Raw genomic sequence first — 17,171 nt, 5'->3', positions numbered from 1 at the left:
ACAAGCTCGACTAGTCCCCACCCATACCCACGGCTCCACGCCTCGACCACCTCCCCTCCCACTCTCTCATCCTTGACGGCCCCTCGCCCACTGTATCCTTGGAGACCACCTCGACGTGAGTAACGACGACGACGAGGATCGGAGCGACACTGCGCCCCCCGTCAGCACTGGTTGCAAGTGGCCCACCACCACCACCACCGTGCCACCACCCACCCACGTCCCCACCACCACCCCCACTCACCCCCACCACCACCCCACCACCATCTTGAAACAGATCACTTCTGATCAATAACATTGAATAGGACACGCCAGCTGACACTGTTCTGTTCTCTACAGCGCGCTAGTGTGCATCTTGTCAATTGATACTGTTGCCGATTCAAACGACTGCGTCCTTGCCTCGCCAGTCCCCGCGCGCACTCGACCTCGACCACTGTGCATACCCACCCCCTTGGCGCCAACGGACCCCTTTGTTCCCAGTCGCCGCCGCATAACGCACCGTACAGCACCGCAGCCGCAGCCGCCGCCGCCGTCACGTACAAAGCAGCAAGCAAGCAGCAGCATCTCATTGCATCTGCTTCTACATCACACTCCTTTTGACTACACCCTCTTCACCACCCTACCCCCTCCCCTCACCACCATGAGCATGCCTGCTCTTGCGCGCTCGCTCGCCGAGCTGCCACCCATCCCAGAGGACGTGCGCAAGTGGCGCATCCTCCTGCTCGTCTCGGCCGCCAACTCGCTCACCCAGCGCGTCATGACCTATCTGAGCGACCTGGGCTGCGAGAAGGTGTCGACCGAGCTCGCACTCACCGACGAGAGCATGATCAGTGCCGTCCTGGCCCACTCTCCACACGTCGTGCTCTGCCCCTTCCTCACAAAGAAGGTCCCCGACGTGATTTGGGAAAACGTAAGTGTGAAACCCTGCATCGTGGCCTAGCGGCGACCATGCATTCGGCGCATTCGCGCAGGCAGCGCGCCCGCCATGCCGTGCCGCGCCGCAGGTCAAAACACCAGGGCCCCGCCTGCTAGATCTCGCGGTTTGCTTTGCGGCTTGCGGCTTGGGGGTCGCGGCTCGCGCGCAGCTTGATTACTTGCTAGATCAAGTCTCTGGCCGGCCTTGGGGAAGTTGCTGACACCCTGCTCAGGTCGTCACCCTTATCGTCCACCCTGGACCTCCCGGCGACGCTGGACCGGCTGCAATCGACTGGGCTATCATGGGAGACCGCGGCTACGACGCCGACGCCACCACTGCCCTCCCCGCCCTCCAGGCTCCTACCGACCGCTCCAAGCCCATCAGCGAGCGCCAGCGCTCCCACTGGGGTGTCACTGTCCTCCAGGCAGACCACACCATGGACGGCGGTCCCGTCTGGGCTTGGGACCAGTTCCCCCTCAACGACGTTGCACGCACGACAAAGTCTTCGCTCTATCAGGGTCCGGTTACTAACGCAACCATCCGCTCCATCACTGTCGCCCTTGGCCGTATCCAGCAAGCATACGCAAAGCTCAACGACCCCACGCACCGCGGCGCGCGTATCGGTGTCAAGGTCGACCCTACATGGGCCCAGCAATGCGTGTCGTACAACCAGCCGTTCATGGGCGGTCCCCTCAACGAGCGTCCCCAGATCAAGCCGGGCCAGCGTCGCCCCGACCTCACCCTTCACACCGCGGCCGATGTCGCCCGCATCATCAACTGCGGTGACTCGCAGCCCGGTGGTACCCTCAAGACGGCCAAGTCGTTCATGTTTGCGTACGACGCCCACATTCACCTCAGGGCCGCAGACATTCCGTCTCAGCTGATCCAGGCTACCGGGCACGACAACTTTGACGCGATCCCCGCTGGTCGGGCGATTGCCACGCGCTCCGGCGCCGTCTTGTTCAAGACTGCCGACTGCGGCCACGGCAAGGCCTGCTCCTACGGCTGCGGTGTCGCTGTGTGGTTCACGCACGGCCGTCTCCCCAAGGCCGCGGCGAGCGCGGCGCTGAGTGCAAAGGTGCCCATGGCTGAGGCACTCGTTGCCGCCGGCGAGGCCTCGCGTCTCGACGGTGTGCCCGAGTGGCCGATCCACGACTTCCAGGAAGTCCCTGGCACTTGGCAGCAGGTGTTTGTGCGTACGATCCCCGGAGGTGATGGCCTTGTCCAGCTGGTCTACTGGGACTTCTAGTGAGTTGGTTTTCGTGCGATCGGGGAAGCGGCGAATACGACGCGAATCGACAACCCGCCCGCGCACCCGCGCCCGATCGCACTTTGGCGTGACCCCTATTACGGCAAACTGACGCGCTACCAGCAACGGAGCCTTCTCCACCACCGGATGCGAGCATCTCGTTGCTGCACTCCAGTGGGCCACCGACCCTGCACGCGGCAACGTCAAGGTGCTTGCGCTCATGGGTGGCCAGTACTTCTCGAACGGTGTCGCGCTCAACATTATCGAGAGCGCCGAGCACCCCGGCCGCGAGACCTGGGCCAACATCAATGCCATTGACGATGTCGTCGAGTTCCTCGCCGGTGACCTCTCCAGCATGCCCCGATCGGAATTCCTTGCTGGCACACCGTCGCTCACTGAGCGCGGCATCACGACCGTGGCCTGTGTTCGAGGCAACGCTGCCGCCGGTGGTGTTGCCCTCGCCGCCGCCTGTGACGTCGTTGTCTCGGCTGGCAGCGTTGTCCTGAACCCTGCATACCGCGCGATGGGTCTCCACGGATCGGAGTTCCACCTCTACTCGTACGTCGAGCGCTGTGGCCGCTCGGTCGCGACCCACCTCGTCAAGGACATGCTGCCTCTGTCGGCCGTCCGCGCCCGTGAGCTCGGCCTTGTCGACGTCGTCATCGGCGGCCGCGACATTGCATCGCAGCAGGCCGAGGTCCTCATTGTCGACTTTGTCCGCAACCTCGCCGCTGCTCCTTCCACCGCCTTTGGCACGTCGCAGTTCGCCGCGGCGCCCTGGACTCAGCCCGTCACTGGCTGGAACGGCGCCCCTGCCCACACCCCGACCCTCGTGGACCGCCTGTGTGACAACAAGCGCCGCCGCTACACTCTCGACACGCACATTCCCCTCGTGCACTACCGCCACGAGGAGCTGTCGCAGATGCTGCTCGACTCGTTCCACCCTATCCGCTCGCAGCGCTACCACACCCGCCGCATCAAGTTTGTGCGCAAGGTCAAGGCCGATGGCACCCCCACTCGCTATGTCCACCACCGCATGATCACCCAGGCCGACGAGGAGGAGAGCCCGCGCTTCGACGACGCCCCCGCTTGGGTCCGTGGCGAGGAGTGGTCGTGGGTCGGCCTCCAGACCCCGGCCAGCATGGCCACGTCGCAGAGCCTTCTCATCGACTTTGCCGCGCCCGTCCCTCCCCTTGCCTCGTCGTCGAAGCAGCAGGACAACGGATCGTCAGGGTCGGAGCCCTCGCACGACATTCGCACCGACGCCGGGTCGCAGGCTGCGACGCCGACGATGGCTGACGGCGCCGAGCCCCGCTTCAACCCCTCGCCCACGCCGTCGCGTTCCGCGATGAAGACTGTCCAGAAGCAGACTTCGGGCGGCGGCCTCCGCGAGCTCGACGAGCCTGTGCCCGTCCCCGCCAAGTCTTCCTTTGCTGCGGGCCTCGAGCACAAGCCCATCGTCGCCGACTTCCCCAAGGAGTCGCGCCCGCTCACGGTCTACGCCTCTGGCTCTGGAGGGATCGGCAACGGCTCCAACCTCAACCTCTCTCCCAAGCGCAACCGTTCGTCCTTTCTTCTCAAGATTTCAAAGGCGTTCCGCTCGCGCCCGCGCAACGACCTGAAGCAGGACGCGCGCACCGAGGCCAACACGCGCGCCAACGCTGCGCCCTCGAGCATTGTCTCTTCGACCGTCGGGTCTTCCGAGGACATGGGCACGCGCTCGAGCCGCCGCAGCGTCGCCGGGCAGCCCAAGTACAACCGCCCCGTGATCCCCAACGAGGGCGACACTGAGAGCCCGTGCCTCTTCAACGTTACTGCCGACTTCCCCCAGGTGCCCGAGCACCCTGCTGGACAGCGTCCTCAGGTCGTCGCCGCGTAGTGTACTCCTTTTGTTTGTTACCATTGCCATAAAACTTGTATTACTGTGCGTCATTAGAGGTTCTTGTTGGAATGCATCGTTCGTTTTTTCTACGGGGAAGGGGCCGGGGCTTATGCCACAACTCTTATGGAACAGTCGCGACAGCTGCCGACGGGTTCTCGTCATGCGGGGGCCTCGGGTCAAGAGGTCTGGCCAAGAGCACGCTGCAGCCGCACAAAATGAAACGACCCGACTTGCTACAAGCTTCAAGCATAGAGAACCGAGAGAGCGTACTGGGTCAGACCGGGGCGTGAGCAGGCTTTTGGCTCGGTCGACCTGAAGTGCCACATGAAACGGTGCGTGTGCGAGCGTCCGTCGCAGCGTCGCGGTGTCGCCACTCGTCGCCCTCGCCCATCCTAATCGCTCCCCCCCAGCTCCACAAACGGGGGGACGACGACGCTGCGCAGAGTCTCGCCAGAACGCCTCGCCTCGAACAAGCGCCACGACCTCGCCAAACACCTCGACCCCCCCCCTCCAACAATTTTTTCTCCAGCACGCCGCCCGTGCGGCGACTCGTGCCACGACTCCTGGCCGTGGCATGTGTCCAATGCAAGGAGCACCCCTGTGCCTGCGGTCGGATTGCGGATGGTCGCCTGTACTCGTGTGCCTGTACGTATGGGGACATCGAAACCGAAACGACAGCGCAACCGCTGACATAAAGCCGAAAACCTTGTCCGCTCTCTGCCGTAACCCTCTCGGCAGGGGAAGGCTGAGGACTTGTCGACGTGCGCATGCGCATCCCCCAACTCTAATGCTACTGCCCTAGACGGGCGGTGCAGATCTCGCCGGGCGACACGCTGGGGACCTATGCCGTACGCCCGCCTGGATTGTGGGCTGGGGGCGAGCTGGGAGGCCGCGTTCCTGTTCCTGATGACGAATCGCTGCGACGACGAGTCGGACGCGGCGAGCGCGGGCGGAGGTCGAAGTGCACGAGTAGCTAGTAGCACGAGTAGTACACGACAGCTGGCATGTGGCATGTGGGTCAATTAGCTGTTGTGAGGCGCTGGCTGGTGGAGTAGGAGGGGCCGAGTGCCTGGCCGAGCCGGCACGCAGACTAGGGTTGTCACCGCCACCACCGGGGCTAGCTCGCTCGCTTGCCTCGGGATGCGGCGTCGGGCTGGCTTGCTACTCTGCGAGCGAGGGGGCCAAATGAAAGCTTGTTTGCCTGGCTCGAGCTAGGCCGCGCTTGTCCAACACGCCGAGGTGGAGCAAGCATGCGCACTACTTGTTTCGACGCGAGCAACTAACGGGGCGGAGCTAACGGCGGGGTCGAGGCGACGCGTCGGCGGCACACCGCGCAGCGCACCACATGAGGCTAGCGCACCACGCTTCGGGAGCACCGAAGGCTCGCGTGCCTCGCTCGCTCGTTCTCGGCCATTCCGAGTGCGACGGGGGACCGAGGCCGGCGCATGCAGGCTTCTCCGTCGCACAGCCCAAGCACGCGCAAATGCCAAGCGGGGTACGCGCGCCGTGTATCCACGCTAGCAGGTCAGTGGCGCGCCGCTCACACACAGGCACGCGTAAATGAACCTGTGAAACTGTGTCTCGTGTCGACCCAGCATAAAGCATGGCGCAGCACGCGGTGCGCTGGCGCATGGGCAAGTGCAACAGCGCGACGGCCAACCCCGCTGGGGTTAATGGTTCGCACGCAGCCCACCACGCGTAGCCCACCGCACATCATTCGCGTGGGCAAGCAAGACCCAGCAAGAGGTTAAGAGGGCAAATGAAACCCGCCCCGCGTCCCGGTGGGCCGTCGGGCCAGGTGGCGTCAATGTGGCGCGCTAGCTCGGCGCGGGTGCGCAGGTGCGGGCGGGCGGGTGCCCCACCGCGCCCCGCGCAGACGCGTCAGTCACGGGCGCCGTGGGCGGGCCGTTATGCATGCTGCGAGTGGACGCTGGCGCGCGGAGAATAGTGCAGCCTCGGTTGATGGCTAGTGCTAGTGGGTGAGTGAGACAGCCAGCGGGTGATACAGAGGGGAGGGGCAGAGTGCGTACGCTCGGTGGGCGCCGGCGGTACGGGGGTTTCCGACGGCCCGCTGACTCGTGGACTTCACGTGGCGGCTGACCACGAGAGCGACACGCGGGCAGCACGCCGCGGTACGTCATGCAGTCGTCTTCGTCAACCGGTGACGGTGGAGGTGGTACAACGATGCAGTGCATACACTCGGCAGCAGCGGCCAGCTCTTCGTCTGCGGTGCGGAGAGGGCTCGCTCGAGTATGGACCCATAGTGCAGAGCAAGCGCCACTGATCCCCTCGTTGAGGATCGGGCGAGCAATGGAAGGAGAGGGAGACATGCGAGGCCGGCGCCCCAGCTACCGCAAGGCGCGGCCCTCGACGCCGACTCAAGCCGCCTTGGCCTTCGCCTTGGGTGCCGCCTTGGGTGCCGCCTTGGGTGCCGCCTTGGCCTTTGGCGCCGCCTTGCTCTTCGCGGCCGGCGCGGCCTTCGGCGCGGGCTTAGCCTTGGCGGATGCAGCCGCTTTGCCTCGGGGTCAGCGCCGGCCTGGCAACGACTCACCATCCGCCTTGGCCGCCTTCTTCGGCTTCGCCTCCCCGTCCTCCGCCGCGCGCTTCTTGCCACCCTTGCCCCCCTCCTTGACCGCCTCGAGCGCCTCGAGCCCGCCCATAGGGGCAGCAGGCAGCGCGGTGTACAGGAACGGCGCCTCGTCGACCCGCTCGCCCTTCTTCTCGACCTCAACGAGCCAGTCGTACGACACGATCTTGACGCCCGGGTTCCCGAGCGCCGGGCGCACCTTGGCCCCGTTCGCGTTGTAGTAGTACTCGGAGCTGATGACGTGCGTCACCGCCTTTGTGACGCTCGGATGCGTCGCCCCGCCGAGCGCCGTCACGCGCTCGGTGAGCGTCGCGAGCGTGTGCGGCTTGGCGAACGTGCCGCAGATGACGGTCGTCGTGCCCTGCAGCGGTTTGGTTGCGGGGGCCTTGGCCTTTCTTGGGGGCATGTGCGGTGTTGTTGGTGTTGTTGGTGGATGGGTGGTGGAGAGGAGGGAGAGATAGTTGACGGGGTGATTAGATCGGACCCGCGTGGTGACATCGGCTAGCGCGTCCACGAGTATGGCGAACCGAGTCAACCCACTCGTCGGCACGCGCTGCTGTGTCAGACCATGCATAGGTCGACTCACTATAGATGGAGCTGATATCCAAAGCCCTGCTGTCTATCGTACACTGTCGCGGTCCAGCCCCTCACTTGACCTGGCGCGTGGGCTTGGATTCGATGGAGTTGGCGCCATAGAAGCCGTCCTTGCCCTCGAACGCACTGTTGCCCACGATCCAGTCGGGTGCCTCGCTGCAGTGCCCACTGAGCACGCCGACCTGCTATAACCTGCTGTTTCCTGTACGCGAAGCGGAAGCCGTTGACAGCGTCGGTGAACCTGTCCGTGTCCCACTTGCACACAAGGAAGACCTCGTCGTCATTGGCCGAGGGCAGCGGCGTATGTACGTACCGCGTCCTCGGTGCAGGAGGGCAGGAAGGCCTGTCCTTCGCCTGTGCGCTGGCACTTGTCGTAGAATACGAGGTCGTCGCGCTCATCGAGTCAGAGATCCTCCCGCCCAGCGGGGAACGCGACGGCCGAGGAGACAGGAGCGAGCGACTTGTATAGTCTGGGCGAGCGGCACCGAGAACTGCGCTCTCGCGGAGTAGTGTCGTGTGCGGCCCGGATGGGTCGTTAACGTCGTGATAGTGTGTAGAGATGGGGCGAGGGCTACTAGGACGACGCAATAGGTGCCGGCGACGAGGGGAGGGGGCTCTGGAGAAGCTCGCCTCGAATGCTAGACAGGAGCTTGCGGGCGAGTGAGGCCTCTCCGTGCCGTCTCATGTGTCTCGAACTCGGGATGCTGAGCCATTCTCGTTGCCAAGGTACGTGAAGCGAGTGGACACGCATGGTGCGGATACGCCGACTCGATCGCGGGCTGTGAGCCACATGAAGGCGCTGACAAGCTGAGCAGTCGAGCATGGCACATACCACTTGTCACGTGGCAATGCAGGCCCACGACCTCACTTGTGGGCCCGTTAGCTCTTGTAATGGTGGCCATGGGGTGCACGATGTGGACATGGCCGCTCGGAAGGGGGAACGCCTGATCGAAGGCAGTCTGATGAAGGTACTGTATGAGATTCCGCTCTAAACAACCCAGTAACTCTGCCACCGATGCAAACAGCCCAATGACTCTGCCAGCGATGTCGTGGAAGTGGGGTACAGAAGGCCTTTTCCTAAGATTACTGGGACGAGAGAGGATGCTTGCTTGCTGGGAGTAGACGAATAGCCTGGGCATGCTACAGGTATCGTGCGCTCATCCACGTCCGGGTACCCTCTACTGAGGCAATTGATTCTCTGTACATACATACACCCCTTCACTGGCCACCTTCACCGTGTAGTGCTCTCCCCTTTTCTTCCCTTGTAGTCCCCTGTAGCATCGAAGGATGAAACCCCCACGTTCACCATCTTCGTGGCGCAGCGAGAATCAACTTGTGTCGAGGAGTGTGGTCGCTGCCACATCGCCCCGCCGCTCGACTCCGCCAACGGGTATCATGATCAAGGGCATCCCATACACGAGAATCTAAATGTACATCCCGTCTGCGCCTTTTGGTAAAGCGCGGACGAGTTCTATCGCGACTTCGTGCACAAGCGGTCGGCAGTGGCTCGTCCGACCCGCCACAGCCTGTCTCTCGCTTCCAACACTGCACGTGGCAGCCACCCGCCCTCCCGCTATTGCTTGTAAGCTGACTCACCTCGGCACAGTGCCCCGCGTCCAAGAACGCACCGTGACTCGGAAGCACTTCCCCGGCCGGACGCGACTTCGCCACACCCGAGCAGACCGCTGGGCGCACGACCCGCTCCAAGCCCTCATCAACCCCTGCAGCTCGCTCGACGTCCGGTGCAGGCAGGCCGAGGGAATGCATGTGTCAACTGGGGGGGAGGTAGGCGGACACTTCGGCACGAGTCGAGCGGACAAAGTGCCACGAGACAAGACCCCTGCGTCTCGTCGTGGCGCTGGCCCGGGCTGTCGTGGTAGGCCGGCGGGAGTTTGCCTGGCGCCGGTGGTACCAGGCTACTGCGTGTCGTGCTCCCCTGTAGGGCATGCGCTCTATGGGCGAGTTGGGGAGTCGGGGGTCGGCTTTAGAAGACGTGGACAGGTTCAGCAGGATGCGGCTCCAAGACCGGCCTGGTCGGGCCTGTTGGCAAGGTGCATATGCACAGTATCAGTTCCACGTGCTGCCCTCGCCATGGTGAATCAGGTGGTCAGCCAAGTATGGTTAGCGATGGGTGTGTGTTTGTGGATAGTGACCCGGCCATGGCAAGGTTGGAATCGCCAATGCTTTGTCGCCGAATGCTGTCTCGACGAACGAAGACTTGACGTCGCCCTGTGCCGAACCTGTACACGCCTCGCCGCCCCGCTTTGCCTCGCGCAGCGCACCGACCCCCGCCCGTGTTGTGCAGAAATGCATAGTATACACTCGGCGCCTGATGTCCTCCTCTCGTGGGCACGGCGCGGCGCAGCACCGACCCTCCATATGTGTGTACGACGACTGGCCGTTTACGGGGCCTTGGGACGCTTGCCCACCTGGGCAAGGAAACCGGCCTTGATGGCCGAGACGGACCGACGGGAACCGCACGACTCGCAGGTGAGGAAGTACAGACGGTTCTCCTTGCCGAGGAGCGTGTCGGGCGACTTGCAGATCTTGCAGGTGACGTACTCGACTGGTGGGGTTAGCGCTGCTACAATCCATTGAACAACGCCCTACTCACCAATGTACTTGCGCAGCACGTTCTCGATCTGCTTCTGGTTGAAACGACCACGGAGGATGAGACGCTGGGAACCGTCCATCGAACCCTGGGTACCCAATTCGGCGTACAGGAAGGCGAGGACGTGCTCGGGCTGACGGTGCATACGACGGCAGATGTCGACGAAGTTGGCGAACATAGTCTTCTTTGTACCGTCACGGGCGACCTGGGGGGGAACAATCGTGTACCTCCTCTTCTCGCCAGCGAGCTCGGGGTTGTTGAGGTGGAGGAGGGTGAAGAAGCGCTTCAGGAGCTGGGTGGGTTAGCAGCTGCCAGTACTACGTGAAGGTAGCTACTCACCTCGGGGTACGTAGGGTCACGGTTCTCGGCAACCCAGGCGTCCACACCGCCAGTCTCTGCCGACTCGCCGTCGCCAGCCTGGAAGACATCGTCGCCACCAAAGTTGTCGTCGGCATCGGCGTCACGCTCGGCATCAAGCTCGTTGAGCTAGATATGGTTAGTAATGCAACGGTATGGTGCCTGCAAGGGCGTGCTGGAAGGGTTGGAACAACAGCGAGCCGAGCAGAAGATCGCGCCACCAGCACAACTCGATGTGCCAGTGAACGCGCGTTACGGCTCCTGCTGTTGCCACCCAGCACAGCACCATACACTCACCTCCTTGGCGAAGTCGGCAGCGGGCTTTTTCTTCTTCTTCTTGACGATGGGGACATCGCCGTCGGCAGAAGGCTCGGGCTCAGCTCCATCGAGGTCGAGGGCGATCTCCTTTTTCTTTTTCTTCTTCTTCTTCAGGTCCGCAAACAGGTCACCAGCGTCCTCGGCAGGCGCGGCGTCGGCGGCGGGCTCGGGCGTAGACGAAGAAGCAGCGACGGGCTCCTCGACGGCCTTGGCGGGGGCAGCGGGGGCCTCGTCGGCGGCAGCGACGGGGGCGGCGTCCTCAGCGTCGACAACGGCAACCTTTTTCTTCTTCTTCTTCATTCCGGCGAAAAGGTCAACCTCGGGGTCGGCCACTGTGGGGGTCATGTTAGCGATTACTTGTCGGTGGGTGGCGAGGAAGGTCGAAGCGTACTCTTGAGTGTTGGAGCTGGGGGAAGGTCGTGCAGGGGGGTCTAAGGGGGCCGAGTCGAGTCGAGTCGGTGGTGTAGGTCGGCTTTTTGGGTCGTTGCCAGCCGTTTTTGTCGTCAGAAGTGTCGGGTAGTGGAGTCTACGTCGATACAATGACCAAGGATGAGTTGGAGAGGATGATGATGACCACGTCGAGGTGTAGGAGCTGCTCACGGGCGGCTCGCGCGCTCGACCGGACTTGACTGCTTGCTGCACGCGGCGCACAAAAGACGGACTCGAGAAATATCAGCATCATTTGGTTCCGCTGGCAGGAAATGCCACAGCTGGAATGGCGCTACGGTGGTCTCGGAGTTATCGGTGTTTTCAAGGACGTCTCCAGAGCTGCGTCTCTGCTTGGCTGGAGTTGGCGGGAGCAAATTGTCCCCCAGCCCAGCGTCTCTGCCGCCCAGCGAGCGTCACCTCTAGCAAGCTTGACGGGGCGGGTCGGAATCGCCAGGCATTGGGTCCTCGTTGGCTCCGCCTGCCCGCCAGCCAGTGTCCGTCCGTCAGCCAGCGAGCCCGCCGCGCCCATCGCCAACCATCTCATCACCACCTACAACCTCTACCTCCCCACTCTCTCCCCCCTCCTCACCCCCCCTCCCCACCTCCAAAAGATGTTCACCCGTGGCGTTCGTCCCGCCCTCAACGTCGCCCGCGTGGCCCGCCAGCAGCAGGCCGGCATGGCGACCCTCAAGGAGATTGACCAGCGGTGCGTGAAGGCCGTTCGCTCCCGACAAACCTTTAAACCGGCCGTCATCACCCTCCGGCACTCGGCGCCGTCGACGACTCCCCGCCGGCGCCGGGTCCGATGATGGCTGGGACCGTTGGGCACATAGCAGAATGCATACTGACCCACCTCGCAGTCTCAAGTCGGTCCGCAACATCGAGAAGATCACCAAGGTTCGTTGCCGACGTTGCGTCAGTCGGATCAATGTTAACACTGTTCCTAGTCGATGAAGGTCGTCGCCTCGACCAAGCTCACCCGCGCTGAGAAGGCCATGAAGGAGGCCAAGAAGTACGGTGCCGCCAACAACGGTGCGTACGAGTTGGGGATGGAACGAGGGGCGATGTCGCGACGCCGCGCCGCGGGTGTGACGTTGCCGGCAGAGTCGACGACCGCGCGCACGAGAAACAACCTAACACCCCTGCAGAGCTCTACAACCACACCTCTGCCGAGGAGGAGGCCGCTGCCGAGGGTGGCAAGAAGATTGTCTACCTCGCCATCTCGTCGGACGGTGGTCTTTGCGGTGGTATCCACTCTTCGATCTCGCGTTACACCAAGAAGGCCCTCGCTGCCCAGGCTGGTGAGCTCGCCATTGTCGGTGACAAGCCCAAGGCCCAGCTCGGCCGTTTCGCTGCCGACAAGATCAAGGTCTCGTTCGCTGGTGTTGGCAAGGACGTCCCCACCTTCGCCGAGGCCTCGGCCATTGCCGACGAGATCCTCAAGATCACGCCCGACTACGACGAGATCCGCATCATCTCCAACCACTACATCTCGGCTCTCTCGTACGAGGCCAACACTGTCACCCTCACCTCGGCCGAGGCTCTCCGCAACTCGCCCGGATTCCAGCAGTACGAGATGGAGGAGGACGTCTCGAGCGACCTCGCCGAGTTCTCGCTCGCCAACGGCATCTACACTGCCCTTGTTGAGGGCCACGCTGCCGAGATCTCGGCTCGTCGTACTGCCATGGAGAACGCCTCGAACAACGCCAACGACATGATGGCTTCGCTCCAGCTCCAGTTCAACCGTGGTCGCCAGGCCGTCATTACCACCGAGCTCATCGACATTATCACTGGTGCCTCGGCTCTCTAAGCACAAGTGCTTGGCTGGGGGTAAAAATGATAAGATGCACGTCGTAGAAACAGCGGGGGGGGGGGGAGGCACATGCTGACGTGATTGGAGTGGCCGTGGCGCCACAGTTGTCAGTCTCCAAGTCTTGTTCGAGGTGTCTCCCAAGTCTGTTCGAGGTGTCTCCCAAGTCTCGTTCGAGGCCTAGTGCCTGTTCCGAGGCAGTCGACGTGATCGACGTGAGCGACGACATGTCTGCTGCTGTGTGCGCTGCCCCCACTCATGACATTGTTCATACAACTAATCAACAGCTGCGCCATCGAGCACTTTCTTTCTACGTTTCTACAGCTTTACAGTTTGATCCGCGACCTGTGCCTCGACGACCCGGCGAAGCAAGCAAGCCAGCGTCTCTGCGTGCCAGTGCTATCCCCGCGCCAGTGCTATCCCCGCGCCTCTCCCTCGGCACGCACGCCCTCAGCCCAGGCCACGAGCCCGCGCATAATCCGCACCGCAGACGCGACGTACCCGCCGCCAAACATGAGCGCGTGCTGGCGTCAGCCCTGCCCGGCGCACAACGCACATTGAGGTGGTGGTAGAGCTCGTACAGCTCCTGCCTGCGCTCGTAGTGTGGCGCCGAGCGCGGCCGGGCGGCGTGGTACGCGTCGTAGAAGGCGGGCGTGAAGCCTGCTGTGAGCGGGTCGCTCCCCCTCCGGCTCGCTCGCTCCCCTCCGGCTCGTCGCTCCCCCCCGGGTCGCCTCACTCACCGCCAAACATGCGCGTGATGCCCAGATCCGCCTCCCCGTGCCCGTAGTAGCTCGCCGGGTCGAAGATGACGGGTTCCCCCTTAGCGCCGGCAGCCACGTTGCCCGACCACAGGTCGCCGTGCAGTATGACTGGCTGGGGCGGGGGCCGAAAGTCGCGGAGGAGGAGGGGCAGCGCGCTGGCGCCGGCGTCAGCTCAGCCTCGGCCACACGCACCCGGCCTTGAGCTCCTCCCACAGCGCGGAGACCCGCGCATCACGTATCTGCGCGACGAGGGCGCCCAGCCTCTGGTCCCGGAAGAATGCCTCCCAGCTACCGTTCCACGCGTTGTCCTGCGCCGTCGCGCCGCAGTGCGTCGGCAGCTCGAAGCCGTACTGCTGACTCTCGCCGGGGCAGTGCATCGCCGCCAGCGCCTCGCCGAGGCGGCGCTGGAAGGCAGGCCCCCGCGTCCCCTCAGCGTACGCGCTCACCATGCCCGCCTCCCCCTCGGACTCGGCGTACCCGATTACTGCGGGCACCAGGCCGGCGGGCGCGGAGGCCGCCATGGCGCGCAGGGAGGCCGCCTCGCCGCGCATCTGGGCAACGGTGGGGCCCGAGCCCGTCTTGGCGAAGTATGCGGCCGTGCTGGTGCGGATGATGTTGCCAGACGCGGGGGGGAGGGTGTGCGGGTCGATGCTGGCTGAGCGGAAGGCCTCGGCAAGGAGTGGGTGCAGCGGCATGGTGTACGCTGGCGGGCGTGCTGTGCGTGCTGGGTCAGCGAGCGAGCGCCAGTGTCGCTGTCGAGGGCTGGTGGGCTGATGGTTGGAGGATGTTGTGCATGCAGTGGGTGGCGACTGCCTCCACCGGAGAAGGCCGCGAGATATGTAGGTGTCCGGACGATGATGACAATGGCACCGGCGGGCGCGGGGGGGAACCACCCAAGCGAGCGCGACTTTGGCTGGCGGGCCGGTGCCCAACGTGGTTAGCAGGCGACGACGACAGCCAGCGGCCAGCCAGCGGGCAGCGAGCCAGCCAGCAGCACCACATGCGGGCGGGACAAGCACAAGCACACATGCGCACCGGCGGACGCCTCCGAACCACGCTTCGGCCGACTTGTGGGCCAAGCCGCCGCTGCGGGCATAGCCGCGGCGGGCGGGACAGTGGGGACTGGACGGTGGAGCCGCTGTGCCATCTGATAGCAGTGTACTTGAGTGTGTGCATGCATGCGTGTGCATTCCCGACAGTGTAGATGGCAATCAAACACACCCAAGTGTGCAGGCCGATGAATGAATGGCTCGATGGCGTGCGAGGTGTGGCCTTGGGCTTATCTGATACGTGAGCCGGCGGCTGCTAACACGTTCGCCTCTTCGCCCCTCCTTGTTCGCGCCGGCGGCCGTCTTTGAGCAAGCAAGCACTCGCAGGTCGGCGTCGGGGTCGGGGGACTCGCTGCTAGGGTCATGCATGCACAATCCAATCCAATCCGCCCGTCTTGTGCGACCCGAGGTGTATTCCTAATGATGTCAAAACTTGGCTGCTGAATCACAGTTTACCAGTTTGGCCCGAAGAGCGCCGTTGACCCGCGCTGAAAAAAATTGATCCCGTCGTCCACCCAGGCTGGCAGGCAGCATCGTCACCCGCCCGCCCGCCCGCCGCGAGTTGTCCAACTTAACCGAAAGAGCGCTGAAACTCGAGCAAACCCACACCTCTCCGTCTTTTCTCGGTCACGGCGACTCGCATCGATACCGCGACGACAAGCGACAACAACAGCATCCAGCAGCAACAGCAATCACTCGCACGCCAGTAACTCGCCTGGCAACAGCATACCCATTACCACAGCCCGCACCACGCCTCCCCCCACACCGGTAAGTGACTCACCTGAAGCTTGCTCCGATCGGCCGACGTCTCCTACTCAACTCTTTGACATGCCTGACATGGCGCATGCGCCAGTGCCCCCCCCACCCCTCTCGGCCTTGATCGGTCGGCAAAGACTGTGCAAAGCCTTTACGCCTACTAGAGCCCACGGGTTTTATCCCCTCGCTCCATCCTCGTCCTCGTCGCTCGCCGACTTTTCATCACCCCTCGTCACTACCACCCCAACCCCGCTCCATCTCACCACCAACTGACATGTCCCTCCAGCCGTCTCAGGTTATCGTGGGATCCCTCTCGACGGCAGCCATGACAGACTCGGCTGCTCCGTCAACCTCTTCCTCGACCAATGCGCGGCTCCATGTCCACCCCCACGGCGTAACCCACCTCCACGCTCCGACGCAAACACATAACTCGGCCCTCGAGGCGCTCGAGGAGGACGACCACGACTATGAGAGTCTTCCCCTTGGCTATGGCTGGGGAACAAACATGGTCGCAGGAGCCATGGTGAGTCGCCGCTCCTTTGACGCGCGGTGTCGTGGTGTCGGAGAGGGTGCACACCGGTTGGAACATGGCCGACTAGCCCCGCTCCCGACGGAGCCCCCGACCACCGCCGACTCCGCTGTTCCGCCCTTGCTCGTCACCCACTGACTCTCCCAGGCTGGCATCTCGGAGCACGCTGCCATCTTCCCCGTCGACTCGATCAAGGTATGTTGACACCTGCCCAGCCTTGCCGAGCGCATGCCGAGTGACGCACGCGGAACCATTTTTTCCGCATCCCTGTCCACTCGCTAACTTCGCGCCTCAGACCCGAATGCAGGTCCTCGCACCCGTCTCTGTCCAGGCCGCTGGCGAAGGCGCCGCTGCTGCCGCTGCACGGGCACCGGTCACGACATTTACGCAGCATCTGCGCCTCGCGTCCATGACCGAGGGCGTCCGCTCGCTCTGGCGTGGTGTCGCGTCGGTGATTCTTGGCGCCGGTCCCGCACATGCCGCTCACTTTGGCATGTACGAGTTTGTGAGGGAGATCGCTGGCGGCCACGAGGAGGGCATGAAGGGCGTGGCGGCCACGGCGCTTGCCGGTGCCTCGGCCACCATCACCTCGGACGCCTTGATGAACCCCTTTGATGGTGAGTGCCCATGATCGACAGGCGAGTGCGGGGCTAACCACGCACAGTGATCAAGCAGCGCATGCAGATCCAGGGCTCGCCCTTCCGCTCCGTCATGCAGTGCGCAAAGACGGTCTACCGCACCGAGGGCCTGACCGCGTTCTACGTGTCGTACCCCACCACCCTCACCATGACCGTCCCCTTCACCGCCGTGCAGTTTTCGGTGTACGAATCGCTCAAGACGCTCTTCAACCCCAGCGGCAGCTACTCGCCCATCACCCACGTCACTGCTGGCGGTATCGCTGGAGGTATCGCGGCCGCCGTTACCACTCCCCTCGACGTCGCAAAGACGCTGCTGCAAACCCGCGGCTCCTCGACAGACGAGAGGATACGCAACGCCAAGGGCATGGGCGAGGCCCTGCGCATTATCGTCGAGCGCGACGGATTGCGTGGTCTGCGCCGAGGCATGGTCCCCCGTGTCCTCACCGTGGCGCCCAGCACGGCCATCTCGTGGATGAGCTACGAGTTCTTCAGTGAGTCGAGCTGAGTGTTGTCCAGCGACAGCAGCTAACACCCACGCAGAGGTTCTCATCCGCCAAGGCGGCCAGCTGCCCGAGACGGGCGCGCCCGCATAACACGGCAGCTACGGGCACTCGATTCACAGATAGATGCTCCCCCGGCGCAAGGGTAATGCCGAGTAGGCCCAGCCACGGGGTCGAGAGGTGTTAGA

General features: G+C 63.7%; 6 protein-coding genes across 6 annotated transcripts; 3 read left to right on the top strand and 3 right to left on the bottom strand.

Annotated features, from left to right (window-relative positions):
- Positions 1-637: 637 nt before the first annotated feature.
- Positions 638-4,041, top strand: Q8F55_003456 (uncharacterized protein; the record flags this gene model as incomplete). The annotated part of the gene is made up of 3 exons (XM_069351999.1): positions 638-907; positions 1,146-2,161; positions 2,286-4,041. 3 exons carry the CDS (start codon positions 638-640, stop codon positions 4,039-4,041), a joined length of 3,042 nt encoding a protein of 1,013 aa, XP_069209417.1.
- Positions 4,042-6,411: 2,370 nt separating this feature from the next.
- Positions 6,412-7,037, bottom strand: Q8F55_003455 (uncharacterized protein; the record flags this gene model as incomplete). The annotated part of the gene is made up of 2 exons (XM_069351998.1): positions 6,412-6,556; positions 6,596-7,037. The coding sequence occupies 2 exons, from the start codon at positions 7,035-7,037 to the stop codon at positions 6,423-6,425; spliced, it is 576 nt and encodes a 191-aa protein (XP_069209416.1). The 3' UTR covers positions 6,412-6,422.
- Positions 7,038-9,627: 2,590 nt separating this feature from the next.
- SUI3 (translation initiation factor eIF-2 beta subunit) lies at positions 9,628-11,193 on the bottom strand (the record flags this gene model as incomplete). The annotated part of the gene is made up of 6 exons (XM_069351997.1): positions 9,628-9,791; positions 9,840-10,128; positions 10,176-10,322; positions 10,491-10,843; positions 10,903-10,917; positions 11,163-11,193. 6 exons carry the CDS (start codon positions 11,191-11,193, stop codon positions 9,628-9,630), a joined length of 999 nt encoding a protein of 332 aa, XP_069209415.1.
- A 358-nt stretch (positions 11,194-11,551) lies between these two features.
- On the top strand, positions 11,552-12,750 carry ATP3 (atp3 gamma subunit of the F1 sector of mitochondrial F1F0 ATP synthase; the record flags this gene model as incomplete). The annotated part of the gene is made up of 4 exons (XM_069351996.1): positions 11,552-11,646; positions 11,801-11,837; positions 11,888-11,972; positions 12,089-12,750. 4 exons carry the CDS (start codon positions 11,552-11,554, stop codon positions 12,748-12,750), a joined length of 879 nt encoding a protein of 292 aa, XP_069209414.1.
- A 416-nt stretch (positions 12,751-13,166) lies between these two features.
- On the bottom strand, positions 13,167-14,206 carry FN3KRP (fructosamine 3 kinase; the record flags this gene model as incomplete). Its single annotated transcript, XM_069351995.1, has 4 exons — positions 13,167-13,274; positions 13,307-13,410; positions 13,491-13,666; positions 13,704-14,206. The coding sequence occupies 4 exons, from the start codon at positions 14,204-14,206 to the stop codon at positions 13,167-13,169; spliced, it is 891 nt and encodes a 296-aa protein (XP_069209413.1).
- Positions 14,207-14,764: 558 nt separating this feature from the next.
- On the top strand, positions 14,765-17,076 carry MRS4 (Fe(2+) transporter; the record flags this gene model as incomplete). Its single annotated transcript, XM_069351994.1, has 7 exons — positions 14,765-14,801; positions 15,303-15,328; positions 15,603-15,839; positions 15,993-16,040; positions 16,141-16,462; positions 16,510-16,974; positions 17,024-17,076. The coding sequence occupies 7 exons, from the start codon at positions 14,765-14,767 to the stop codon at positions 17,074-17,076; spliced, it is 1,188 nt and encodes a 395-aa protein (XP_069209412.1).
- Positions 17,077-17,171: the final 95 nt, after the last annotated feature.

This window comes from Vanrija albida (assembly GCF_041260175.1).
Source record: "Vanrija albida strain AlHP1 chromosome Unknown contig_3, whole genome shotgun sequence".
In the NCBI taxonomy this organism is placed as follows: domain Eukaryota; kingdom Fungi; phylum Basidiomycota; class Tremellomycetes; order Trichosporonales; family Trichosporonaceae; genus Vanrija; species Vanrija albida.
Note: the sequence above shows the minus strand (reverse complement) of the source record. Positions and strands in the feature narration are given on the sequence as shown.